Source organism: Netta rufina, assembly GCF_964035555.1.
Source record: "Netta rufina genome assembly, chromosome: 3".
NCBI lineage: Eukaryota > Metazoa > Chordata > Aves > Anseriformes > Anatidae > Netta > Netta rufina.
In genome coordinates, this window is record NC_140125.1 from 67092191 (window position 1) to 67114090 (window position 21900).

Consider the following 21900-nt stretch of genomic DNA (forward strand, 5'->3'; position numbering starts at 1 on the left):
GTACAAGTTCATATATGGGGCATGGCTGATTGGCCAATTTGCTTTTATCGTTGTTTTTCTACAGGTTCACTGCAGGTTCACTACCTATGTGCTTGGAGATACTTTTGCTAGAAAAATTCCTACAGAAAGCCATGTAGATATTATTTAATGCCAGCTCACTAATGAAAAAGTATACACAGGATCCTGTGTGCCATGCAGGCTACTGGAATAAAGTTTGGAAAGTGATTTTTTAAATCCTGTGCCATTGTCCTGTCCTGTAGAAAGAACTCAGAAATAATATTCTTAATTGTGTGCACTCCGGTTAATTAGCTTCATGAGGCAAATCTGATAAAGCCTATGTTTCTGTTGCAGGGTCATACTGGGGAGAGATACTTATAGGTAATATGCTGCTTTTTGAGTGACAACAAACTCCACACTGTCCATTTAAGTGTTATCATAATTGCCTCTCCAAAGGTTACTAATGCTGTTACGAAGAATTTTTTAAACTGGTTTTCTGCTGCAGGCAAAATGTGTGTGTGTCTTTTAATTCAGTTTGTACAACCAGGAATAAATATATATTTTATAAATATTCCAGGTCCCCAGGATGAATTAAAAGACATACATAAATATTTACCAATTTAGGCATTCAGAAGGCAATAAGAAACTGTTTTTGCTTTATCTTAGTAAATAAGTAATTCCCTCATAGTCAACCCAATAGAGGAAAATCAAATCAGACTGGCTATATTGCCTCAAGTGTAGTTAAGTTCATCATTTTTGCTAAGGTTATAGTGGTAATGCAATATACCATGGAAGAATCTAATATTCAGCCCAGGGTGAAGATTGGGTATGCCAGAGGATTAGTGTCAGGGTGCTTTATAGAAGTGAAACTTGATGGACAGGTTGGAGACAGATCTACAGAATCTCATTAAATTGCTGAATTGTTCATTACTGAGCACTCTCACTGTAATAAAGTGCTCATTGACTTTGACAAATCCCCATCCCATGTCTTAAGGAAGAACAGCAAAGCAAGAGGTGTTGGGGAAGCTAGAGGAAATTGGCACAAAGTGGGGCAGATAATAGAAAAGCTGATGGGGGATGCTACCATTTCATTTGTCTGTCTTACCTGTGACTAGTGTGGCCTCCCGCACACACACATGCATGCATGTTATGGCAATATGAGTTCACGATGTCCCCAAGGCACCTCTACTGGTAGGGCTCCCATGAAGCCCTAAGCACAAATTAAAGCTTCCCTCAATGAACCCTTGGACAGGATGTCATTGTCTGCAGAGCTCACTTATTTTCGGTAGTTTAAATTCCCTATGTCCACTGGGCAATTCAATCCTAATGCACATAAAGATTAAGGTAGTTATTTTAATGTGTCAAAGTACACAAAGTGATGATGCTTGAATGTGATTTAAACTGAAGGGACTGCACCTCATCTCCATCACATTTTGGATTTTTGTTAGACTATCAATTATGAATTGCACAATTCCAGTGAATATTGTAAAATACAACCTTGAACAAACCAGGCTTGAGAAAATTAAACACTAACATTAATGACAATTTATTAGGATGTGGATTAGTGTAACATAATGTAGTAATTACAGTATATTCTGTCAGGAGGAAAAAGGTGACTTCCAAACCAGGTTAAAGTAGACAAACTTCTTTGTTCATTCCTCTTTCTACCTCTTAAAGTCTTACAAAACTCTTTGGCCTGGTGCAGGTATCTTAGTGGAGAAAATAGACAATGAATATAATTACATATTTCTTAAAACAAATAATCAGAAAGACAACCACCAGAAACCCTCTGTAGGATGGAAAATTGGAGAAACATGTTAGCTTCAATCTAATGATTTTGATTTTTTTTTTTAACTAGGCTAAGCCAGTAACTATTATTATTAGGTGAAACAGAGCTTGTTTTCATGTTGATTTTTGCATTTTACTAGTGTGTCAGATTATGAGATATTGTTTGTGATTTGTCAGCTTACTTAGGTGTGAGTAAACTTAAAGCAATGACATGGAAAAAAAGTATTAAAAATAAAGGAAGAAAAATGGGAAAATCTTGAAGAAACTGGGGGAAAAAAACAAATTCTTCAGTACTTTATTTCCTCATCATGATCTGTGCATGCTTTTTTCACAGGAAATGGTCATGATGATGACATAAATATCTAGTTTATCATGAAGTGAAAAGTGAATCTTTTCATAATTGGCCATTGTTAAAAAGGCTCATTGGCTCTACTTTAAAGAAGCAGATGAGTTCTTTCCCTTGATAATTGGCAAGGTAACCAACCTTGTACAACAGAACTTGTTCTCAGAGGAATCTAGCAAGAAAAGGCTTCTTGCAGGAGCCAAGCGAGTAGAAAGCAAGCCCATGGATTAAGTAATAATGAACTCACGTTAGACTTAGTTGTAATATAGTTATGTCTTATCACATTCGTGATTAAAAACTTCAGTGTCATGAGGCCTGTGTGCTCATATTTTAAAGATCAAGCTAATAGTTAGGAATATCTACTGGATCATTCAGTCTCCCAGCAGGATATTGGCAGGGGGTTGGACTAGATGATCTCCAGGGGTCCCTTCCAACCTCAGCCATTCCGTGAATGGTCAGATGACACTTTATTAAACACTGCACTTGATCCAAGGTGATCTCTTGATCTCTAAGCAAAGAGTCTTAACATGAGATAAGTATAAATTAGGTTCTTCTTCCCCTGCTGTTGGTTAACTAAGTTGAAAGAGATATACTTTTAAAGAGCTAACTTTAAAAATAGATCAATTTTAGTGTTCTCCAATGCTTCCGATGTTAGAATTAGGAAGTTTGGGGTGGGCAGAAAAAACTCCACAAGTAGTTTATTCAGCTAGAAAGTATGACCCAGCTGTGCTGGGTCTTTTCCAGGGGTAGGCTCCCAAGGCATTCCAGGCCTGTTAACTTGTGTGCAACTTGTAAACTTGTGTTCATGAAGTTGATGATCCACATGGGAAAGTGTAGTACTAGTTACTCCTTTTGTTACTATGAATGGGAAGTGCAAAAGCAATCTTTGATTTCCATATTAAAGAAGCATTATTGCTTGAATAAGTAGAAAAATAAAAGACAGGAAGACTACAGTGTCATAGATGAATAAGAGTTGTTAAATGCCTGTTTTATAGAAATGTATAAATCCATTTTTTTTCACTACACACCTATTTATCCTCTTCTTCAGAAGGGTAAAGTGCCCAATTTTTAACTGCCTTTTCTTGCACTTCAGCTCCATTTTGAATCTTGTGGTGTGACTTGTGGAGGGCCAGGTATATTCTCCTGCAAAAATACACGAGGGTTCAGTGCTGCTAGAAATTTTGCTGTGCACACATTACAGCAGGCTGTTATGATGGAACAGTTCCCTGCCAAAGACAGGCCCTCTGACATCTTCCATCCATCTCCAGCAGTGCCCACAGTTTCCTACGCAGAACAGCAGTGTCTAGAAGTGGGTTGCCATGTTCCAGCACAAACTTGCCATTCCATCAGTGCAGTACTTCAGGGTTTTTTTGCACTGTCAATCATTTGATTCTGTCGAGCAATTTTTAATATGGAGAGAGCAAAATTTGTGTTTCTTGATGGTACATGTATGTTGTGACAAAACGTGGACTAAGTGCCTTGGTAAATGGGGACTTAAGTTTTACTGCAAAACAAGGGATACGAAATAGCAAGTGAAGGAGAGCATTTCAGTAATCAAGGTTGTGTTTAAACAGTGCATTAGCCTTTCGCTGTTCAAGAAATAAGCTTAAGTGCTCTCCTGGGCAATAACTAAAATCATGTCTGGTGGTCTAATGCTTGTCCCTGGTGAGTATTTAGCCTAAGTAGAAAACCACCACACTAAAATGTGGCTGTCAGCCTCTCATCGTGAGAAGCGGAGAGAAAAAAGGAGTTTGATGCATATCAAGGCCAAGGTGAATTGGTAAAGCTACATGGGAAAATTAGCATATTTCTTGTGCATATTTTACTGTGTTTTCAACCCCTTTTTAATTCACTTTTCATGAGCAGTCTACATAAAAGTGCCAAAGAGCCTCTCGTGAATCACAATGTCCACTGTGCTGGATCTGTGATGGTCGTGCTGTGTACCATGACTAGCTGCAAGCAAGATTTTGTTAATAAAACGTAAAAGAAAAATAGCATGAAAGCAGAACCTGTGATAGGATGTAGGTTTCATTTTCATCAAAATAAGACGTACCTCTCCTGAACTGACTGTAATGATAATACTCCTTGCATCCCTCCAGACTACTTGGGTGGGATTCATTTTTGTCGACATAGGTATGTGCAGCATTTTTGGTAGGATATCCCTGATGTGTGCTGGCAGTTGCAGCACAGGATCTTCAAGGTGATCTGTGCCTTCTGGAGCTGGAGAATGGGCAGGATATGTACCTGCTGCAGTGGATTGAGGCAGTGGATGTTGGCAGCTGAATTTCATGCTGTGCTCTGCTGGTGTGCTCAGGTCACACATGTTTTTCATGATAGTTTTTGCATCATTAATAATAGTATTGGCATTTTGGTTTATGGTGAAAATGAGCACTGCCTCTGTTTGTGCTCTCCCCTTATTTTATGAAACACCTTCCCCCCCTTGTCTTCTTTAGCTTAAATCTAGCATTCTCATAATCTGGTATTTCACGTAAAGTTTTGTGAACTTCATGTATTCCTTTGGTCTGAACTTTTCAAAGTTTCTGCATGTTATTTCTTGAATATTGGCTAATCTAATTCCCTCTCCTCTCCTCTCCTCTCCTCTCCTCTCCTCTCCTCTCCTCTCCTCTCCTCTCCTCTCCTCTCCTCTCCTCTCCTCTCCTCTCCTCTCCTCTCCTCTCCTCTCCTCTCCTCTCCTCTCCTCTCCTCTCCTCTCCTCTCCTCTCCTCTCCTCTCCTCTCCTCTCCTCTCCTCTCCTCTCCTCTCCTCTCCTCTCCTCTCCTCTCCTCTCCTCTCCTCTCCTCTCCTCTCCTCTCCTCTCCTCTTATAATCAACAATGGCGGTTTTGAATGGAATTTTCTGTATTAAAAATAAGGTTATATTAGGAGCAACTATGTGTTCTCCTAGTTTTTCTTTTTGTTGCATGTCAGTTCCTATCAGAAAACTTGATTATTTTGCTGCCACTGCTGTGAGCAATAGAGGAATTACTGGAGGGCATTACTTTTGCCTCAGTGTCCTACAGTAACATTGTCTCACCTTATTTATCCCAGATTAACTTCAGAAAAGCATAGAGCATCACACCAGTATTTAGGAGGGCTGCTGTGCCCACAGCTCTTGAATTTAGGTCACTTCTTCAGCTAATCAATGGATGTGTGTTTTGATTTAGAAAGCCAAAAAGAGGACACCAAGGTGTGCACACAGCAAGACAGCTTCTGTGATATTGCATTCTGCATTTGAATTAGTCTGTTATGGTGGCTTTTGTGTTGACTGCTCTGCTCTTTGTGACATTGGCCTGTTAGAGATTAACTGAGGTATAATTGTAAAACTGTATAATACACAGATACATGGTTACACGGTGGAAAGTTGCATGGCTCATAGCGTTGTGAAAGCCAGACATGGATGGAAATACCCATTACTTTCATTTTTAAGGTGAAGAACAGCATAAATAGTCTAAAACTCACAGATACAAATGATCAAATGAGACAGTCCAGTGCTACTATCTTAGTTAACATCTTAGCTTCAGATATGAATGTCAGTAATCTCTTCCCTTTCAAAATCCTAGTAAAGCTGTTTAATACTGTTTCTGATGGGTTTAAGTTTGTTGAAAATGATAGAAAATTGGAAGCTCTTTTGAGAATCCCCAGCTCTGCATTTCATTCAGTTTTCCTTTGAGAGCTGGTAGAAGCATTGCCTCTATTTGTACCTTGAAACCAAAGAAGATAGAGAAAGAAAATTAAGCTCCGGGTTGGCTAAAACCATATACATTTTATGAGGTTCACCTTTCAGTGGTTGCAATTGTTTCATTTTGTTTCAGATAAAATTTGATTTTTAATAATAAATTAATGTTTGTTTTAATCTTGCAGGAAGTAAACTCTGACATTCCCAATTCATGGGAATACATTCAGGATCTTAAAGCTTTGTTTGCAAATGCATTCAAGTATTTAAGTCACATTAAAAAATAAACTATATTCTTAGGACAATTAGTTGATTTTGAAAAAACTCATCACTTAAAAATAATGAATCCAGCAGTAATCTGAAGCCCATCATGTGGGGATTAAAGACTAAATTAAAGACTAAACTTCTTGTACATAAAGGGAGCCTACAGGAAAGTTGGGGAGGAACTCTTTATCAGGGAATGTAGTGATAGGACAAGAAGAAATGGCTTTTAAGCTAAAAGAGGATAGATTTAGGTTAGATATGAGGAAGAAATCCTTTACTCAGTGTCTCAGTGGTGAGACACTGGCACGGGTTACCCTGAGAAGTTGTGGATGCCCCATCCCTGGAGATGCTCAAGGCCAGGCTGGATGGGGCTTTGGGCAATCTGGTCTGGTGGGAGGTGTCCCTGCCCATGGCTGGGGGTTGGAACTGGATGGGCTTTAAGGTCTTTTCCAACCCAAACCATTCTATGAATCTAAATCAGAATAAATTACATTGCTATTGTTAAGAATTTGTTATTTGATTGAAAGGGAAATTATTCTGTTCTCAGAGTGAGCTTCTGCTAGTGCACTTGCTTTTTATTTTTGTATTAAAAACCAAACCAAACAAACAAACAAAAAAAACACACGGGGGAACAAATTCCTAAGTGGAAAATTAGCTGAAATAAATACCAAAATAGACATTTATTTATTGTTGTTGTGCTAAATCAAATTCTTAGTGGAATTTGAAGAAAGCGGAAGTAAATTGTCTCCTGACTGGAAAAGGCTTAAATGTTCCCACAGTTAATATTAGTGGTCCCGTCCAAGTTTCAGCAGTGTTTCAGAGTTGAAGAATCAAGTTTGCACATTTGTAACATGAACTTCAGTGGCTGATGTTTGAGGATTGCATGAGTGAAGTGGATAGGAGGAAGCGGGGGAACTCAGACGGCACTTGGCTATGAGACCCAGGTGAAGGTAAACTGATGGTGTAGTTGTCAGAGGGCTTAGTTCATTAAAATAATAAAGAAGAACAAAACAGAACTAAATTTATTCTTGCAGTGAAGATGCTGGTGATATCACTGTTAAAACAAAATACCGGGTGATTTCATTTGGAAAAATTGACCTCAGTGATTTTGTAGTAACATGGCATGTTGAAAGCATACCTATATATATAAATGGACTACGAAGAGTATTTACTTTGATGTGCATTTTTGTGTGACCTAAGATATTAATGACATATAAATCCTATATAGCTGTTGCCAAGATTATTATAGAAAATGATACATTTTTATGTGATTTGTTGGATTTGCCTATTAAACTCATAGAAAATTATACCCTAACAATAGGGAAGGAAGGAATAGGAATCTTTTGACATTCAAGAACCATTTAGACTAATTTTCACAGAGCTGTACTGCATATTTTATAGAATTTTATCTATTTTGTACCTATTTCATTCTCTAACAATTTTTACTGATGAAAGCTTGTAGATTCCTGTATCCTTAGAGAGCCACTGTACTTTAAAAGTATATTTCAAGGGAAAAAATAAAAAGAGGAATAGCAATAAAAACAGCATGCATCGTATGGTGAAAGATTGTCCTTTCCAGTTGCAGTTATGTACCAGCAACTTATTTTAATGCTAAGCGTGGCTGTGTAAAGTTTCAGTTCGTTTGATGTCAGCCTGAATTTTTCCACTAAAAATAAAGGTGAACAATTCTAGATTTTGAAATGATGGCTGCTGAGTTGGGGTAGGGTGGGAAGGGGTTGGTGTTTTTCTTCCACTCCCCATGCATGCTTTCTGTACCCTGTTTGAGAAAAGAGAAGCCATTGTTATTTAATCTAATGCCATCACAAAATAAAACCTTATCCTTAAATTAAAATCAAATCATAGTTAAGGGTCCTAGTTAGAAGGCTCTGTTTATGAAGAGAGAACTTTCTGTTCATTGCAACTTTAAAACAAACAAAAAAACCAGCAACAAAATCCCCACCCATATTAGATAAATACAACTAGCAATGTGATTTTTACTATTATGACAAGTATTGGAGGGGCCAAATTGGAGCATTCTGTGATAAGTTAGAAAATGGATGGCAAAGAGTTGTTACCTCAGAGCTTCTTGCCATTTAATATAGTTCAGAGAGGCAGATCTACTAGGATGCATAGGAACCTGTTAAACTGTATTTTAGGAATGCTTATGATTGGCTTCTCTTCTCTAAGACACCGTATGGCTGGACCTTTGTGCAAGGAAGAAGCAAGGTTATGTCCAGATGCCAGTTTTGGGGTTGGGTTTTATTGTTTTGCTTTGCACTGGTTAAACTGTCACCCACTATACTCCTTTCTGATTATCCTGTTAAAAACAAAAGTTACTTTGATTGAAGCAGTAAGTAGAGCCCTTCCAGTGTGATCTGTCCCAGCTCATTTATTTTTTGTGTACACTTCCAGCTGTGATATTTCTTGCAGGACACAGGTTGTCAACAGTGGGGTACCCATGAAGGCTGTTGCAACAGGGGCTCCACACTAGCTCATATTTTTTTTAAACATACAATTGTATGTATGGAGTGTCATTGATTGGGGTTGCATTGGGCCTTGCTTGTTCCCTCCATCATAGCAGAAGAATGAGCTAGGTGTAAGAAGCAAGTTTTTAGATCCGTCTTTGTATAGAAGCTCCAAATGACCATAAAGGAAGCTACTCTGTGATTTGAGGACTTGATTGCACACGAATGCAATTCTGTGGAAGTGCAGTGTAAGATAGTTTTGTCTTTGCTGCTCTAAGAAAGTTGAGAAAGATTACAGTGTTCTGCAGTCATTATGGAGATGTGCTTTTCAGCTTCAAAATTTCTTAAATACTTTTGTCAGATGATACTTAGGGACCTAGTTTGTCTTCTGTTTCATGTACCCATATCTCACCAGGCCTCATTTTGTGCCATGAAGCACAAAATCTCCACAGGATTTTGATGGTGGAGACAAGAGACTCAGTTGTGGGCAGGTTGAAGGGACAAAAGATATTGATTAAGTGTCAACTGTGCCATTGGTGTCTTCTGTCACATCACTTAATTTTTCTCTCTCTTAGTTCCCATGTCTAGAAAGTGGTTGAAATGTACACTTCTCACAGAGAAACTTGAGTTTTAGTGCTTATAAATTGCTTTGAGATACTTGGAAGGAAAGTGCTATATAATTTTGAAGTTCAGATTCCCCAGAAGGTGTAAAATGGCAAACTTCCATGAGCTGTGATAATTTACAACAGCTGAGAGTTTACCTTCTGTCCCTACCTTACTTCACTTCATGCTTGAGCAGATGAAAAGTTTAGTTTTTCTGTTTTAGCAACTTATTGCCTTAATATAATATGATGCATTACCATATATAATATTATGTATTAATGTAGTCCAGTTAGAAGTATGAAGCTGATTTTTGATCATAACTATTTCATCACAAGTTTAAAGAGCTGAAATATTTTTATTGAGGTTTGTCAATGTCTTCTAAGTAGGCTTCTGTCAAGTCTCATTTCCATTAACAATTAGGAATAGTAAAACAAATGCAAGCAATTAAATGTTTGGAAGAAGTGAATACAGTTTTGAAAAGTATATTTTCAATTCCTAACCTTCTATAAAAATGACATTTTTTCCTATGTGTTTCTATAAAATTCCTGTAACATGAACCTACCACTTCCTCTCTTACGATATTTTTCATAAAGTAATAGCCCTTCTGGGAAGGCTAGTATCATTATCTTGTGCTTGGGAGGATGAAAGCTCACATTCATGAGACTTCATCTTTGGGATGAAGAATTCCTCCTTTTGTCATAAGGTTGTTTTCTGGAAGTATTTATTTTTTAAAAAAGAGACGGAGATACAGCTGTTAAAATTGCTACTAATGGAGCTGTTTGACTAAGAAGTCTGCGACAGTCTTGTAGGTTTTTTGTCCTTCTTGTACCTGTTGAGAACTGTGCAGGACAATGTATTTGTCTAGCAGACCTATGAGGAAATTGGGCAACTGGTGATTGATGCATCATAGCTGATATGCTTTAAGATGATAGATTGTACCAGTACTTGAAGAAACATTTTCTTCTGAGTCTTCCCTTCGCTCCATCTAAGAAAGTGGTGGCAGCTTCCCAAACTTTTATTTCCCATCTCCATTAACACGTTAGGATTGTTCTGGGTCATTCCCAGGAGTTCATTAAATCTATGTATGTATTGTCAATAGTGTCTTTAGACTTGGAAAAGGTTGGGCTTTTAACATTTGGAATGGGAAGAAAGGTGAAACTCAGCTGTCAGCTGAGTGGAAGGACTGAAGGGGGAAATACTCATCAAGCCATTGCAGACTAGACAACTTTTGTCGTGCTTCCTTTACCTAGGATTTGGAGCTAGTGCATCTTATTTGGGCTGATTTTGGAGCCTCCATGCTATCTGAGGGTGGGAAGAATTCCCTCACTGTAAAATAGAAAAAGCACCCACATTCCACAGCTTTATGTGCAGACTGTACCTTGACAGTGGACAGAGCTGGCTGAGAGGAAGATGCAAGCAACCTACAGAAGTGGGATGTGAGACAACTTGAAAATACCAGCTGATTACTTAGTTTGATATTTAAAATCAATTTGCAGCTCCTTTTCTTTCTAGAAAACCTGGCCCTGTGAATTTAGTTACATCGCCAGTAGACTTCAATAAATTGAAGTGAAACAAGAACAAGTGAAAGCAGCATCCTCTGTGTCTGCAAGAATGTGCAGACTTAGTTTTAGGGCATTTGTGTGTTTTCCATTTAGATAAACGTTCTGCTTCCAGCCCTGAGCTTTTATGGAATTAAAATTTCCATTCTGTACTGTGAGGAAATTATACAAGAACCAAAATTTCTTAGAAGCCTTTGGTGTTTGAGTCAGTCTTCTCTCTCTGTTCTCAATCTTCTCTTCCCTGTTCACATTAACCTGCTTCTGAGCTGCTTTTTTGTTTTGGTATGCTGACCTGAACATTGGCATGCATTTTGTGATGCCTGACAGACTAGGTCACATCTGATCAGAGAACAAAAGCTTTACAATTCATCACCTGAAATAGTTGCTTCCTGCAGAGGTACAAAGAGGTTCTTTTGATTTACAGTGCCTTCCTGACAGAGCTACTGGGAGGATGGGACAGCATGTGGCTGGAGATGGGTGAGGCCAGGAGTGGAAGTGAACTGTAGCTGAGGAGATGCAGGAACCCCGAGTCTTCCATTCTTTCCAAATTTTGCCAGAGCAGCCCCATAGTTTATTAATTATTATTATTTTTTCATTGATTCTGTGCTATTGGGTAAGGTAAGTGTGGGATAGATTCCTTGCCCATCCTTTAGAATGTGGGAATGAACAAGCCACTGGAAAACTAAATATTGATGCTGTCTGTTGCATCTGATAATTGGTCTCTGCTTTCATCTCCAAACAATCTTTTGCTTGTATTCCCTTATTCATTGTAAGAAGAAAAGGATTATTAATGCAATGTTCTTTTTTTCCTTTTTTTTTTTTTTTTCCTTGTGTGTGTGAACAGGAGCATACTGCGATAAATATATTGGCTAAGAGAAAACATTTGCAAGAGATCCTTGCCCATTTTTTTTAATCTTCTCTTAACATGAAGAATGTGAGCAGTGATAAATTGTTCTGCTAATCAAACAGCACTGAAAGGTTAGGTCATTGGAAGTCTTTAGTCATTTTGTGCTTTTCAAGAGTGAATTTGTTAAAATTATGCTGAATACCCACTTAAAGCCTCAGCTGAAAACCCTACCTGTGTTTTATAACTCTGCACTGTCAGAACTCATAATAAGTCAAACATTCTTTCAGAGGTACTCATAAGGGAGAAAAAACCCTGTAAATTTAAGAGTAATTTCAGATTGTAAATGAAAAAGAGAGGCACGACTGTTCATTTGCACCAATCATGCCTTCCTTTCATCTGCTCTGATTAGGCCTGGTGCGGTTTCATCAAACTACTCCATCACTGAGCTGTCACTCCAGTCGTCTGTTGATTGAAAACAATCAGGGCTCTGATGGCACAATTATTCTGACCCTTTAACTAGAGGCTGCTGTGATAATGAAAGGTTGATTATGATAGTTTGTGCCTCTTTCAGTTTGCCAAGAAGGTTAATTTGGGCATCAGACGGATGTTTAATGGGCGCTTGCTGGCTACACTGAGGTAAATGAGAACGTGCAGTCTTCGATATTGCACGGATATAGTTTGGCTGTCAATCATTGTCATTTTGAGTTTGTGCCTCACACTCTGGAAATCACATTTTATTTTTTCCTTGGGATTTAATTTATTCTGTGCCCTGAGGAAGTTCTTTCGCTCTGTGACCTTCACAGTAGCTTTCTCTGTCTTTTTTCCCTTCCCTCAAATGGAGCCCAAAGGCATAATACATCTAGAGGAACATTTTTCTTTCATTTTTTGCATTAAGAAAAAAAAAAAAAAAAAAAGGAAGGAAAATTTAAAATCCCTGTTTATCAACTCACCCCGAACAGAGTAAATGTTTTAATTCTGATTGTAAAATCGGAATGTGCAAATGAAAGCTTGCCTGCTTGCTAATGCAGCGCCACACCGGGGGCTGCTTACATACACACACATTTGTAAAACTGACAAACAGGTAATTTTAAAACAGTGCTGTGTAAAGAGGGTGGGGGATGGCACAGCATTATTTTCACAGACTACACACGTATGCCTCAGCCTAGTGCCTTGTAAAGATGGTCTCAGTCAGTGTAGTACAAGTTTTTGAGTTGGAAAGTCTCTCTTCAGGGTTCAGGGGCAAAAGATGTATCGTTGCTGATTCAGAGATTATTAATATTTACTGGGTTCGGATTGAGAGAATTCTATGCATAATTTTGTAGTTGTTTGGCTCAAGGTGCAAAGAAATGCAAATACCTCATAATTTTGATTGTTCTACATGCAGCTCATTACAGTCTTATTTTTATGCACATTCTTAATTCGAAATAAAAAGAAGAAAAAGATTTCTATTTCTAAGGCCCCGTGACATCTAGGTCTGAGTCCCTCGTTTTCCATACTGACAAATGTAAGGTACTGCCTGGTTGATACAGCTGCTGTGCCACGCAGTTACTTATTAACTTCCATGCTGGCTTTCTAAAAATGTTTGTGTGTAACCTGTGGCTTTGAAAAAATGTGTGTTTTTGATTTTCCCCTGAAACAACTCTTCCCCCCATATGTTTTTGTTAAGTTTTATACAGTCCAATTTAGCTCACCTTAACTAAAATGTTTACATTGATATCCTAAACCTTCTGGACTTCTTCCTCTGTAGTCTCTGGAGAGAGGAGGACTGAGAGATCCGAATTCAGGCCCATTGGAAATCCCTGTCCACTTTTAAAAATGGAAGATCCTCCAGAGCCTTCAGTGGGCTTTATTTCAGAGCTTTAGTGAAAATTCTGGTTTATCCATAGGTTCTGCTCCTGTAGATTCAAATCCCCTTGAGATCTGAAGAGCCAGGGGACTGCTGACAGTAGCCATTGAGAGAGCCAATATTGAGAGATGGTGGTTTTGAGGCAAGAGGTTCCCGTCTGGAAAGTTGAAGACTTGGTAAAATAGGTATACCTCAAGAAGAGGCCAAATCACATTCAAGTTTATAGTCAAAATTTGTGTTTTAAGAACACACATGGCAATACAGTGTAAGATGAAAACAAATGCTGAACTAGTAAAGACCCAATTCTGCTTTTTGAAGTTCTCCAGACCCCTTAAAGTGGTTGCTGCAGTAGCTATGTTGCTTTCATGTCTGGTTTTGTCTTATTTATTAAAAGGAACTGATCTATAGGACTGTCCAGTATACTGATGGCACAAAGATATGAATTTGATTTTTCTGGCCTAAAATTTTTCTTATGTTAAGCAATAGGAAAACAGCTTAGGTGACATGTATGTTGAAAGAAGACATCTATGGATGTTGTTTTTTCCTTCCTTTCTGCCTCCTTCTTTTCCTTTTTCCTGTTATATATCATCATTATTATCATGCAGAAAGCCGATAATTGGTGTTGAATATATCTGGTCTCAGTCCAGGACAATTCTTCCCTCTGTTTCTGTTTCCATGTTTAAAATCATCCTTTTTCCTAAAATGAGAATGTTTGCTATAATATTTTATTTAAGATTTTCATTTGTTTTAATGAGAAAATGGGAATCCATTGTTTTGAAACCTTAACAATTTTACCATTTCTGTTTATTTGTTGTTTCTAAAAACAAAACAAAACAACAACAACAACAAAAAAGACAAACAAAAAATTTCTTCCACAGCTATCACTTCTTTGCTTCATCTCAATTATTAGAGACCTTAGAGGATATAAACTAGCATAATTCCTTTGCGGTCTGTGGGTCTGTGACATGAATACATCAACTAAAGATCAGACTTTAATGGAGTTCCCATGGCCCCTGCCCCTTGCAGAGTCCAAGGAGTATTTACTCTAGAGACATAAACTCTCCCTGTTGCTGACATTGTGACTTAAAGTAGTTTCCAAATGAACTTGGGTTAACAAGTATATCAAACTTTTGCACTGTGGCTTGGCTTTTCTGGTTAGTGAGAATGATTCTAGGGAGATGCTGAACAGGCAGGGCAAAGTTATAGTTGGTGACCCAAAAGACCAGATAACTATCTGTTACAGGGCAATCTTCAGCAGGAGTGAAACTCTTAATTCAGCTTTAACCCCCACTGCCCGAGTACCTTCTCCAGCTGTGGTACATATGTGGTACATACAACATTAATAGCAGGGAGAGAGGAGCTGCATTCCTAGGCTTTGGGAGTCAGGCTGTTGAAGCACTGTGCTGAAGCAGAAGCTGCCATTGTACAGACAATGAAACCACAATCAAACTTGCAGGTGTATTTAGATGTACACTTCAACTGTGCCACAGCCTATATTCCATTTTTTTCCTGAAGTTCTGAGAATGTACTCCATTGCTAAATCAAGTAATGTAACCTTGGAGAAGACACTCTTTGGGTTAAGGCTTCAGAATAAGAGAATTAATCTGGTTTGAAAATCCTTGTCCTTCTGAGGGTCTACTTTTGTCATTTACATAGTTCAGAAGATGAATATGGCAAAATATATTATTTATTAAAGTTGATATAGGTAGCTTCTTTTTCACACACATTCATACATTAAAATTAATAGGAAAAGAAGCTTCTAGCAGTTTAAACAGAATGTGCCTATATGGTACTAGCAATACGAGTCTTTCCTTAGTTTAGTAAATTATTTAGCAGTGATACGAATATTTTAAAACTCACAATTTGGACTCACAATGGACGGTCTCTTTGTTTTTCCTTGCTTGCTTGTTTGTGTTTTAAACACAGTTGTGATTTCAAGCGCTGTCAGTATCTTCTTAGAGACATCTGCTTGTCTCTCCTTGCAGTGTCATACAGTGTATAATGGCTTTGAGTTTATTTTGCCAATTCTGATTGTAGTTGCTAATCACTACTGCCAGAGAGGATGAATAGGTACTGTAATTGGGGCATAGATGGAGTAAATTTTGGAGTTTCTATGAAGGCACCAGGCTTCTAAGTATGGATTAAACAAAAGCTGAGTAAAGGTGATGGAACTTGCATTGATAAATACGCAGATGTTTGCTGGTATATTACAAGTTTCTGCTTCCACCATATGTACATGAGAGTTATATTTGCCTCCTTTAACGCAAAAGGAAATTTAGAACTGTTTTACAGTCCATCAGTGACTATTTCTACTACATCCAAAGAACTTGTTTGGGAACTTAATTTTCTTTCATTTGAACTTCTCCCCCTCCAGCCTTCCAATTGCTGCCAAACCATCTGCTGACTAGAGTAGCAGTTCACCTCCCAGATAACTCAATTTTCTTCCATGCTTCCAAGGTGTGAGACATCACATTCTGCTAGAGAGCACCATAACAATGCGTGCTGTATCAGAAATGTGTAAGTCTAAGGCTCAGTTGGTGAGTGCCCCTAACACCACAGAACCTGTTCCATAGCCCTTTGTCATAGTCTAGGAAATGGTCATGAATTATGTGAGTATACATATAAATATCTGCATTTGTAGTTTTAGTACAGCCATATTATTTTTAAGGAGTATCCCAAAATGAACTTACGGCATTTAAAGTCAAGTAACAGTCGTTGTTTTCAATAGCAAGATAGAGAGATAAAAACACTACAGCTTTTAGCTCACAACAACTTTTCTCTGCATTGGAGTGCCAAAGATTAGGCATGGGTCCCATAGGATACTGTAGTCAGATTGTGTTGAGCAGTAGCTTGAATTGATCTGGACGGGAGAATCTGTACATGTTGCAATTCCCAGATCTTAGTGGCTTCACTAAGAGCCAATGGAGCTTCTTTGCTGATTATTAAATGCTTGCAGACCATTCAGGTGATCTAGTGATGTGCCAGGGTTCCGAGCCCTGCCTCCTAAATTAGCAGAGTAAAATGCAGTGCTCCTCTGCAAACTAACCTCAGACCTGCTAAGTCTGGATACAGCCAGTAGCTCCTGTGCAGAAGACCTAATTCCTTCTGCTGCTGTTGCAGTTGCTCATTAGAAAGGAAGCATGGAAGTAGTGTAGACCAAAGATACCTTTAGGTGCTGTATTTAGAGGATCCCAAGGAGATGGCAATAGATTGAATATAGAAAGATTTAAAAGTTTTCATAAATGAAGAGAAAGATGCAGGACAGATGGCTGGGGATGAAATAGTGTAGGAAAAGACGGAGAAAGTCTTGGTTCAAGGCCGGGAATAGATTGTACATCTCCAGTGGGTGCCAACAGAATATTTGTGTCACTTTACACCATCACTATGGTGGTTTAGAAATTTGTGATTTTAGAGAAATGTTAAGCATTACTGATTTCAGTGAAGCTTTTTTTTTTTTTTTTTTTTACAACTACTCCAGGAATACTTTCAGTACAGATCAAACTCAGTGTGAACCAGGTTGCTTTTGCCAAACTTGATGCAGCAGCAGAGAAAATGTATTGCAGTGGAGATGTCCATCCTTTCCGCTGCAGATCTTCACACATTCCATATGTACAAATGAATGCAGATAGTGAAAGGTATGAATGTATGTAGTGTTGTTTTTCTGTTTATATAGTATTTGCTGGATGGGGCAAGAGGTGGTGGTGAGAAGAAAAGAAAGAGGAAGCATAAACTTTTAAGATATTAGTAGGCATTAATGTTAAACTTCCTTTAAAAGCCTTATGGTTACCAGGACCTTATTTTCCTCAGCGTATGTCTTTTATGAGTCTGTAATATCTGTCATTAAAGCACAGGTGATAACACTGTTTTAGATAAGAGTAAGGTCATGAACTCTAAGCAAAAGAAACCAATCTGTTGGACACAAGTGATGACAGGTAGGAAAAGTAAGTTTTGAGAATTCTTCTTTAATATAGCAAACCAGAAATCATTCAGTCAGTATGAAGATAGTCTGAATTCCGCTTGAAATTCAAGCATCTAGTCAGTGATGCAAGCTAAGTGCCTCTGAAGACTTGGACAAATGATGCACACACATCCTAAGACATGCAGTAGGGAGTTACCTAAAACCTCTCAGTAGGAGACACTAGATGTGTGGATTTGGTGGATTTAGAACATGTGAATATATTCCTCAATGGTTTCAAGTCCATAAGCACTTTCTAATATATTTTATTAACTCCCTTTTACTAGCAAGCCTAAACACGTATAGCTAATGCACAGTTTGAAACTAAATTCAGCATTTAACTCACTGAATTACAGTTGCAATTTTGATGCCCTTCATTGATCCTTTGTTTCACAGGCTTTGAGTACAACAGTGCAGAAAATGTGCTTCAAATTAATCTAAAAAACCGAAGTGGTTTTAGTTTGTCATCTCCCCTCTCTGATGGAGTACAGAAGCAACAATAAAGTTGATACACCATGCTTATATGAAAGCTTTTAATAAGATAGGAATCTTTCTTTCCAGCTGTTTCATGTGACATTCCTGTCATCAGTACAGGGCAGTGAGTTTTCGATTAAACTCTTCTTATTGCATGAATAGTTAGAAACTCAAGAGTTCTTTGTCAGGATGACAGGAAGTACCAAGTAGAGGAGCCTGTTCTCATTCAGAACTATTCAATGTCTTCCTTAATGACTTGGCTGATGTAATAATAATTTTTTTGTTTTGTTTTGTTTTCAGACAATCAGAGGGTGGAATGGTCTTCAAGCGCTTTTTAAAATAAAATTAGGATTGAGAGTGATCTTGACAGATTGGAGCAGTGGCCTGAAGTAAATAGTAGAGTTCAATAGTGACAGAGAAAGCACAACACTGTGGAAGTTCTGCAGAAGAAGGGGTGGGAATAGGAGTAGGTCGTAATCTTAAACATAAAACAGCAATGTCATAGTGTGTTAACAGTCTAATGTAGGGATATACAAACAAGAATGGCATAGACTGTTACAATCAAAATGATCTTCCTGATCTATTCGCTACTACTACAGCCCTAAGAGGAAGATTTTACCCAGTTTAAGGTAGCAAACTTTGTCATTCAGAGAAGAGGAAACTTTAATACACGTCCTCAAATGCATTGGAGATGGAGGAGTCGAGGCAGGTAGCAGACTGGTTTTCATCCTGGACAGGTGGGATCATCAAATTCAAGTGTTGGACTGGTGGTTCCTGGGTTTAGGGTTATAAACCTTAAGGTGGAAAATGGATCAAGTGAGTGGAGAGGTTTAGAGCTCCGGCACAAGTAAAAGAAAAACCTGTTGAAGAGGATACCTGAGCATGGGGACAGTTTCCCTAAGGAAATTAGGGTGTCTTCAACAATGGAGATTTGCAAGAATACCTTACAGCTTTCCTGAAATGGCTTAGGCCTTTCCTGGCCTGTTTACAGACTTGGTTGGATTCAGTATGCTTTATGGAATTTAAAGTCTCCATTTATTTTTGGCTGTTGATACCAATTGCAATTGCTGAATCCATTTCAGAGACCATCAGAACCTCTTCTCTGCATCTTTCTTCTTTGCCTTTAATTTCTGGGGACCCCTGACACTTCTCTTCATTTTATGAATAATATAAATGAAGAAGGAAGAAAAATTGAAGGATTCATTATGTATTTTGTATATTCCTTCTATATTTTGTCATAAGTAGAATGAAAGGTGGAAGAGAGAAAGGACTTTTTTTTTTTTTTTTTTTTTTTTTTTTTAAATCATCTAACCAGATTCTTGCTTTTCTTTCTAGTGGATCCATGGTCTCCAAAGATTGTATAGTCCCAACATTTGTATTACTGCTCTAGCAGCTTGATTCCTGAATTGTATTCTCCTACAGCATCGCTGTTTGCACAGCAGGAGTATTGTATAGCCGTATTGCAATCTGATAATGTGGAAATTCTTTGGGGGAGTAGAGGGGGGGGAATGGTGCAATAGAGTGCTTTGAGTTATATTATAGGTGGAGTATTAGTATATATGTTTTGTGTTGAGTCACATGCATTCATGAGTACTTTTCATAATGACTTATATCACTCTTGGGGCAGGTACGTAGTTCTTGGAATACAGACACAGTTTTTCAAAAGGCCAAACTTTGACAGAATTGTACACGAATAATCGGTGTTTTGTTTTTCCCTTCCTCCCCCCCACTTCTAGCTGGCCGTGAGGTGGTTGGAGCACAACTGCCGCTACCAGTACATGGATGAGCTTCTCCAGTATGTCCGCTTTGGCCTTATGGACGTGGATACTCTGCATACTGTAGCTCTTTCTCATCCTCTTGTCCAAGCCAGTGAAACTGCGACAGCACTTGTTAACGAGGCCTTGGCTTACCACCAAAGCATCTATGCACAGCCAGTTTGGCAAACCAGAAGGACAAAACCTCGCTTCCAGTCAGACACTCTTTACATTATTGGTGGGAAAAAACGTGAAGTCTGTAAAGTGAAGGAGTTGCGATACTTCAACCCAGTTGATCAAGAAAACGTTCACATTGCAGGGATTGCAAACTGGAGTGAGCTAGCGCCCATGCCAGTAGGGAGAAGTCACCACTGTGTGGCTGTCATGGGAGACTTTCTTTTTGTAGCTGGTGGAGAGGCTGAGCAATCCACGGGTCGCACCTGTGCGGTGAGAACTGCCTGCCGCTATGACCCCCGCACCAACTCGTGGGCCGAGATAGCTCCGATGAAGAACTGTCGGGAGCACTTTGTGCTGGGAGCAGTGGACGAGTACCTCTATGCGGTAGGGGGCAGAAATGAGTTGCGCCAAGTTCTGCCTACTGTGGAGTGCTACTGCCCCAAGAAGAACAAGTGGACCTTTGTGCAGTCCTTTGATCGATCGCTTTCATGCCATGCAGGATATGTGGTGGATGGTCTTCTTTGGATATCAGGTAGAAAACGTTTCACACAGTTTGAGGTACTAACAAAACACCAAAATACAGTCTTGGGTAAAACTAATAAATCATCTTTGTTTTGTGTGTCAGGATAACTTTTGCCTTAGGAGTTGGTTATTTCAAAGAATTTAAGAGCAGAAGCATGTAATCAAGCCTGATTAGAAGTATAGGGGCATAACACACCTGTCTACTTCTACTAAAAATCCCTCTGTGTTTTAAAGCTGCACATATCATGTGTACTACCTCCACTCGCCATTCATAAATCATCATGAATTAAAATGATAATGCCCTTGTTTACAAATTTTGAATTACAAAGTCTGTGTGCTTGCTAAAAACAAAATCCAGTTTCTGTAGTATGATCAGGTACTACTGTGTTGGTTTCTGATAATGAAATGGAGAAATAAGCGCTTGTTGGCTTGTGTAGGTGCGGAGCTTGAAGGCAGGTGTATGAACTCCTCCCACTTGCTCCTAAGGGTGTATTAACAGGCCAAGATGACCTTTGTTAGAAATTCTGCCTGGCTCTGACTGTCAGTAACATGTGCGCAGGACTGCCTAGCTGTAATCATAGCATTATGGTACAGCTAGATGAAAGTATAAGCCTTGTGATCTTAAACTAACATATCATTTGTAACTCGATCTGATATATCTTTTATTTTACATGTACACGATGATGGAATTTGAGGACGTTGTGTCATCAATCTTTGCAGTGACTTTTCTGGTATCAGTTGCTTTGGAACAAGGTCGGTGCCGTCTACAGACGGTGTGACAGGAAAAAACAACGTCTTTTAGTAGGAAGTGTGTCATGGAAGGTTATAAAGTTGTAATATCTATCAAGGAAGTTAATGAGTAAATGAGACCAGCACTTAAAGAAAATGTTCAGCATTTGCTGCCTTCACAGCAGATAGCCTCGGGGGATTTTAGCATGGTCTGGGATCCCTCTGGTGAAGAGATGATGCATGAATAAAAGATTGTTAGCTCCTTAGGCCTTCGCTGTGCTTCTCAACATATGTCATTGAGGTTACTGGAGCTCCTTGCAGATGCATCTCTCTGCCCATATGCGTAGTGGATTCCCAAATGTTGGCAGGGGAAGTAGCAGAGACCTATTTTAATACGTACACACTGAAATCACAACTGATATGTTTGGAAAGAAAGGCGTGAGAGAATGCAAGGAGTCACAGTGGTCCCCGGCAGGCATTTTGGGTCACTTTCTTTACAATTGGCTTTGAAGGAGTCTCATACAGTTTGTGTTGTGTGTTAATCCTGAAGTGTGCACACAGTGTGCTTTGAGACCTGGGTATGGTGCAGAAAGAGGATTTCTGATTTGGGGTGTTCAGATCAGTCCCCTGTTTGTTCATTACCTTCTCTATTCTGTTGGTGGAAAGAGATGAGTGCCTGTGATGGGCAGGTTGAAGCACATGGATGCTACTACTTCTGTGTCTTGATTTTTTATTTTTTCCCTCCCCTTAAATGGTTTACATTTGACAGTTTCTATTTTTGGAAAACAATGCTTTTTAGGAAATTGTGATGAACATATTTGTGTTTTATGCCATATAGTTTTTATTGAAAGAGCTCTAGAAACACTCATCAGAATTTGGTCTCTAGTACACGAAAAAAAGGTTTT

At 38.7% G+C, this 21900-nt stretch overlaps 1 protein-coding gene across 1 annotated transcript in view; it reads left to right on the top strand.

Annotated features, from left to right (window-relative positions):
• KLHL32 (kelch like family member 32) overlaps window positions 1-21900 on the top strand; it is a gene marked incomplete at both ends in the record, with an annotated part of 92657 nt that overhangs the window by 57782 nt on the left and 12975 nt on the right. The window contains one exon of the mRNA XM_084283350.1: window positions 19550-20276. Coding sequence (XP_084139476.1) covers window positions 19550-20276 — 727 coding nt within the window. The remainder of the gene's footprint in view (window positions 1-19549; window positions 20277-21900) is intronic.